Here is a 6,610-nt window from a genome sequence, read left to right on the forward strand (position 1 = left end):
AACTTTACGAAACCCATTTGATTCAATTGAAAAAAAAAAAAGAAAAAAGCAGAAACCCATTTGATTCAATTACGGATAAGGATGGTGTAAAAATAATTACGGATAACCCATTTTCTTACTTCTCTTTTCTTCCTCCTTCTTTTCCGATTTGTAAAAGCTTCTTGGGAAACTCCATTACAATAAGCCAATGATTGTAATCGCAACCAGGAAGCATAATCGTCTCTCTCTGCTCATTACCATTACCTCGTTTCAAAGAGTAATCCGAATCCACCGTCGCAGCTTTGACAATCGCCACACGACGCGAAGAAGAATATGTTGTGAAGGAAGCCATTGAAATTGCAAAAATTGAGAGAGAGAGAGAGAGAGAGAGAGAGAGAGAGAGAGAGAGAGAGAGAGAGAGAGAGAGAGAGAGAGAGAGAGAGAGAGAGAGAGAGAGAGAGAGAGAGAGAGAGAGAGAGAGAGAGAGAGAGAGAGAGAGAGAGAGAGAGAGAGAGAGAGAGAGAGAGAGAGAGAGAGAGAGAGAGAGAGAGAGAGAGAGAGAGAGAGAGAGAGAGAGAGAGAGAGAGAGAGAGAGAGAGAGAGAGAGAGAGAGAGAGAGAGAGAGAGAGAGAGAGAGAGAGAGAGAGAGAGAGAGAGAGACTTGAAATGACGTCACTCGCCGAGTTGAAGTTGCTTTTCTTTGTTTAATTGATTTGGGGATTTTTAAATTTTTTTAGTGTTTTTCGGTTCAATCCCCAAATCGGGCAAAAATGAGGAAGAAAAGAGAACCCCAAAGAGATATTTTTTAACCAAAAAAGTTATTTTTTTTTATTTTTCATAACGACGTCATTTCATACGTGGCGTCCACGTAAGCAGTCGTTGACAGTTGGTTAACATCTGTCACGGCTTATGTATGTAATAACACATTTTAATAAGCTGGAGTAGCGAATTTGAATTTTATTGAATTTAATGTATAGATTTGCACAATATTAAACATGGTGTAGGAATCAAACATACCTCTCTAGCTGAGGTATGAAATTACCGATTTTCCTCCCTAGTTACATATAAGTAGCTACATCCGTTTTCCAAAATGAAACAAAAACATAATTTTATACTCTGGGATCTACGTTGGCTTCAAGTTATGAAACATAGCATCTCATTGTGTATCATCGTATCTTTTATTGTACTCCACATACACACTTGGGCTAGGTGGTCTTCCCTTCAACGGCCCTGATAATCTTAGCCGTTCGCTTAAGTTTCCATCCAACTGTCCTGCCACAACAGGGCTTCTATAAGCTAATATGAGTCTTTCTTGGACGCTTCGGTCCAACGGTCCTGATAGGTTCATGCTTCGGTTGCTTACTAACGTCGTTTTCTCTTGCATTCCATGTTTCAGATCTAACGGTCCAGATTTTGCGATCCTTTTCCTTTTGATCACAGGTAATCTCTCCATGTGTACCTCAGCTTTTTCAGCATTGACTTTATTGCTGTTACCTGAAAGTTGTTAACTAATTTTCTCAACATAATAAAAAGAAGTTTTAACTAATACCACCTCAACTATTAAACCCTAATTATTACATAACTTGAAAGATTTTATCACTTTACTAGTTTCTCCTACCTATATACACCAATTATGAATCTACAGAATTTAGACTTTTCTTGCTTCAATCATAAATGCAGTTTTGTTGGAAAAAAAAAATTAGTTTGGTTGTAATGATTAGGTGCATTATCTTGACCTACCAGTCACAAACGCTCCGGTGCGGTAGGCTGGCGGTGAGGACTGCTTCTCTTTCAACGGTTTAACCACGGCGGTTCCTTCGAGAAAAAGCCACTTGTTTAAGCGATCGCCGATGCTTTTGGTCGCCTTGATGACGAGAGATATGAGTTTGGCCGAGGCGGGACGATGGTGATTGGAACCGAGTTCTTGTGTCTCTTTTTTTGAGAGTTTCAGAATCTCTAGGCGGTGTTTGGCTACATTAATGCCAAGTCGGCGGAGATAGTTGTGGTTGAAGAGAGCGATGTCTTCACGCTGGAGCTTCTTTTGGGCGAAGATGAGTCCGTACTCGTAGCTTAGGGTCGGGTCAAGATCGGTTTTAGACAGCCATGAGAACCAATCCATTGTGTGTGTGTGTGTGTGTCTGATGTTCTGTGAATTTGGAGCCTACGTATATAAATATATATTATATGTGTCTGTGTGTGTTTGCGCAATTTATGGCTCATATTTTTGACTAAACGAATTCATGGTTGCATGTGCATACATAAATAAATATACATTATATTTACAGAAAATAATATCTAAAATAACAATTTAAATGTGTTTTGGTCTCCTCGATTAATCGAAAAGTGTTAAGTAGTTTTGATTATTAAAAAAAAAAAATTTAGAGGTAACTATATAAGACACACATACATACGGGACACCAAATAAAGGAGTAACGAAAAATAAGGCTTTAGGTTTCTATATTACTATAGAAATAATGTAGTGGTTGTGACTAAGAGAAATTTTCTTTTTCAACCACTCCATATTCCAAAGTTTTCGAGAAAAAATAATGTGATATTGAATGAATAAACATCAGAGTTTAAAACTTTTGTCAAAAAAAAAAAAAAACATCAGAGTTTAAAACTATTGTGGCAATTTCTTCTTCTAAACTTGATCTTTATTCGTGGTTATATCAAACTCCACGACGAAAGAGCAAAAAAAAAAAAAAAACTTGATCTTTATTCATAATGAGTGCGGTTACACGCACCTCTTGCATCAAAAATAATGCAAACGAGTAAGAAGCCTAAAGGCATCTCCAACAAGCCCTTATCCCCTCAAATTTTGAGGTTTTTGACAACCTAACAAGTCTTCAAATCTTCAAATTTTGAGGTTTTGAATAGTGAAACCTTAAATTTGAGGTTTCACTATTCAAAACCTCAAAACTACTTTTTATTTTCAGTTTAGTCCCTATATTTATGTCTTTCATAATTTATTGTATAAAATTTAATTAATAAACTTAAGCACACTAAAATAAATTTAATAAACAAAAAATAATTTTTAATATATAAAAAAAAAGTTTACAAAATAAAATATAATATTAAAACAAAGTTACAAAACAGATACATTAAACAAGATTCTCACAAAATAAAAATACATTAAACAAACTTAACACAAATTAAAGCAAAATACATATAAATTACTTGAACACATATATTACATATATTACAAGTTGTACCAAAATACTAGTAATTAGGTACCAAAATACTTGAACACATATATTACAACTTGAATGTATGCAAGTTGTACCAAAATACTTGAACACATATATTACATATATTACATATATTAATGAATTTTGTAAATATTAAGGACTATATTCCAAATTAATTAGTTTTTAAGGATTTTTTTGAGGATTGATTGTTGGAGCAAACAACCTTCAAATCTTCATTTTGAGGATTTGCTCCCTTCAAAATGAGGAGAGTTATTGGAGATGCCCTAAGTACATACAACATACCGAATTTAATTCACATTAAAGGTTTTCTCCATGATATAAACTAGTTTCTTTTTAATAAATGAATTTTAGCACTATTTTCTAATAAAGTAGCTAGTTTCATTTACGTTCGCAACCTATATATAAAGAATTTGGACCGAAAACCAAATTATGAAAATTATTTGCTTATGTCGTCAAATTTGTGATTCAGTATATATATTGCATATATATTTGACATATGTATCTCTTCAAAAAAAATTACTCCCTCCGTTTCATTAAGAGTATCATTTTGACATAATGCACACAAATTAAGAAAATATAGAATTATACATGTTTGCCCCTTTTTAATAAGTGACTAATGGTTTAAATTCAATGAAAGTGAGCTTTGGGATAAAGGGTAAATTAGAAAATTTAATGTAAAAAACACATTGGAATTGTAAAGTGACAGTCTTTGTGAAACAAGGAAAATTCTGTAAAATGACAGTCTTTGTGAAACAGAGGGAGTATGGATATGATCAACCGCTTAAACTACACCTATTTCGTATAGGGACTAGTACTTTTCGCAATCAACGACCGCATTGGTTCCCCTCAAACATAAGTAATCAAAAGACTTTACTTAGCAGCTCTTAAAAACAAACAATAACTCATTAAAAATGGACCACCACGTTATGACTAATCAACAAATTAATTTGGTAGAGCAGATGCACAGTAGTCAATGTTCCACTCCCCAATTTATCGGCCGAAAAAGTGATCCATTCAAGTTGTAGCCCCAAGTGGTGGTACCTGTCTTTAACCCAACCTCTACCTATATGCCTCTCTTACTCTTTGTCTTCAAATTCACATGATTTGGTATATATAAGTTTCTTATTAGTCTCCGCCTTTCACATGCTTAATTGCTTATCTTGTTCTAGGTTCTCTATGTTTAATTTAAAAAGCTTGCATGCATAAAACGCGAAACAGTTCATGTTGGAGACTCCTCGACCTGTTTAAAATGGAAGCTTCTACACTTTCATGTGCTTTGTAATTGTGCCGGCATATTACTTTTAGATATACAGTATGACCATATGACAAGTCCCGAGTTAGATATACATACTGCAAAATGGAAAAAAATACTTATATACTATATAATATATATTATTTCTACTATATTATATTTTGTAATTTCAAAATTAAAGTATCTAGATATTTAAATAGAGTTAAAAGAATTAAATCTGAAAATGATTAAAAACTAATAAATTAAAAAATATATACGTTTTATGTATGTCAAATTGAAATATATATATACATATACGTTTATTAAAAACTAGTTTGAATATATTAGCGTCAAATTTCTTAACTGATACAAATTAAGAGAAAATAACATCAGTTTCGTCTAATCGATATACAACAAATAAATAGGTATATCAGTTTTAACAATTGATGTGAAATCATATAATTAGCATCACTTTTTATTGATGTAAATTTGTATCAATTTCTTTAAGTAATGTTAATATAAATTATAAATTATATCGATTGTTTAAGTGATGTAAAATTATATTTTGTATCAATATTTTAAAAGTGATGCAAATTAATAGAAATTTATATCAATTATACTGAATTGATGTAAATAAGATTACTGATAGCATCAGTTATTTAAATTGATGTTAAATTTTATTTTTGGTATCATTCATAAAAAGTAATTCAAATTTAAATCATTTATTTATGTGACACATATTAACTGATGCAACATGCCAATTTTTTTGATGTACCTCCCAAACCCTTAGCTAACTAACTAGCCCAAGCCCAATGTCTAGCTTTGATGGAGATGCATACTGTATAAGGGTTTTTAGTATTCATGTTAATATAAAGACTTTAGACATAATATCTCGATTTCAAAAGGAATTATGGTCAAAGTCAACCGTGATTCACAAAAGATATGACAAGAAATAAACAGTATTTGTTTAATTTTGATTCACGTAAGGATGGTGTAGTACGGTTTGTTATCAGATTCGGTTAGAATTACCAGAAAAAAACCCACTCTCCATTTTTTTTAATGATGGTCAAAACCATATGAAACTAGTGATTTTATTTGTCAACCGGATACATTATTTGATTATTTCGTTTTAGACTTGCAATTAATAAATGGCTTTTTTTGCAAAATAATATATTTTTAAAAATTTAATTAAATTTTCAATACATTTACTTTTTTTTTTCCTTCCAATATCTTTCATTAATCAATTTGGTTTTACAACAGATACAAAGTCAATACAAAACTCTAGTAAACAACTTATTACATAAGCAGAAATATGTGTCATATACTGAAAATGACAAACATAAAAAAATTGAACTTGACGAGCATCCATAACTCATTTAGTATATAAAGATATAAAAATATAAATATTTATTTTTCACCCATATTTAGTATACTATATATATATATATCAACTGTAGAAATAAAATGTGTATATCAACATATATATATATATATATATATATATATATCCTACTATATTAATTGGGAAGTACAAATATGAAACTAACCTTAAATGTGTAAAAAATTACATTCAATTGCCATTAAAAAAACTTAATTAAGATTAATAAATTAATTAAATAAATATAATTAACTAAAAAATGAAAATTAGGGATACATTAAATAGAATAAATTGTAGAAAAGTAAAAAAAATCTATTAAGTTTTTCATATTATTTTGAGTAATAGATGGAAAATCTATTAAGTTTTTCATATTATTTAAAATAAATTGTAGAAAAGTAAAAAAAATCTATTAGAATAAAAACTAATACATACTTAAAAAAATTAACAGATAAAAACTAAATCGAATAAAATATACAACTACAAATTTTATCAAAAAAAATTTTTACCACAAGTAAAAATTATTACAGACAAAAAGAGAAAGCCACAGAAAAAACAATGAATGTTGTTTTCAAAGAGACTTTTTAAAACTTTTATTAGCTATATTTAGTTTCTCTTTTTTGCATGTTAGTAAGGATTGTGTTTAGTTGACAAAGGTTTAAACAATTTTATTCATTACATACAAATATTTTATTGACAGGTTTTCAATAAACATTTTTAAAATATAAAAATTATAATATAAGCAAACCAAATTTTTAATCACAAACTATTATAAATAACCTAATAATAAAATAAATTATTGCAATTTTTTATTAA

The 6,610-nt window shown here is 30.1% G+C and overlaps 1 protein-coding gene across 1 annotated transcript; it reads right to left on the reverse strand.

The window, feature by feature from the left end:
• On the reverse strand, positions 967 to 2,290 carry LOC104747260. The gene is made up of 2 exons (XM_010468866.2): positions 1,720 to 2,290; positions 967 to 1,473 (listed from the first exon to the last, which is right to left on the reverse strand). Exons 1-2 carry the CDS (start codon positions 2,096 to 2,098, stop codon positions 1,136 to 1,138), a joined length of 717 nt encoding a protein of 238 aa, XP_010467168.1. The 5' UTR covers positions 2,099 to 2,290; the 3' UTR covers positions 967 to 1,135.

This window comes from Camelina sativa, chromosome 15 (assembly GCF_000633955.1).
Source record: "Camelina sativa cultivar DH55 chromosome 15, Cs, whole genome shotgun sequence".
In the NCBI taxonomy this organism is placed as follows: domain Eukaryota; kingdom Viridiplantae; phylum Streptophyta; class Magnoliopsida; order Brassicales; family Brassicaceae; genus Camelina; species Camelina sativa.

What these genes read in the sequence shown, in the direction of transcription:
- LOC104747260 (XM_010468866.2), bottom strand. Translation starts at nt 2,098, where the DNA reads ATGGATTGGTTCTCATGGCTGTCTAAAACCGATCTTGACCCGACCCTA. An exon ending in CACCGGAGCGTTTGTGACTG is followed by an intron (nt 1,474 to 1,719) that starts GTAGGTCAAGAT and finishes AACAACTTTCAG; the next exon opens with GTAACAGCAATAAAGTCAAT.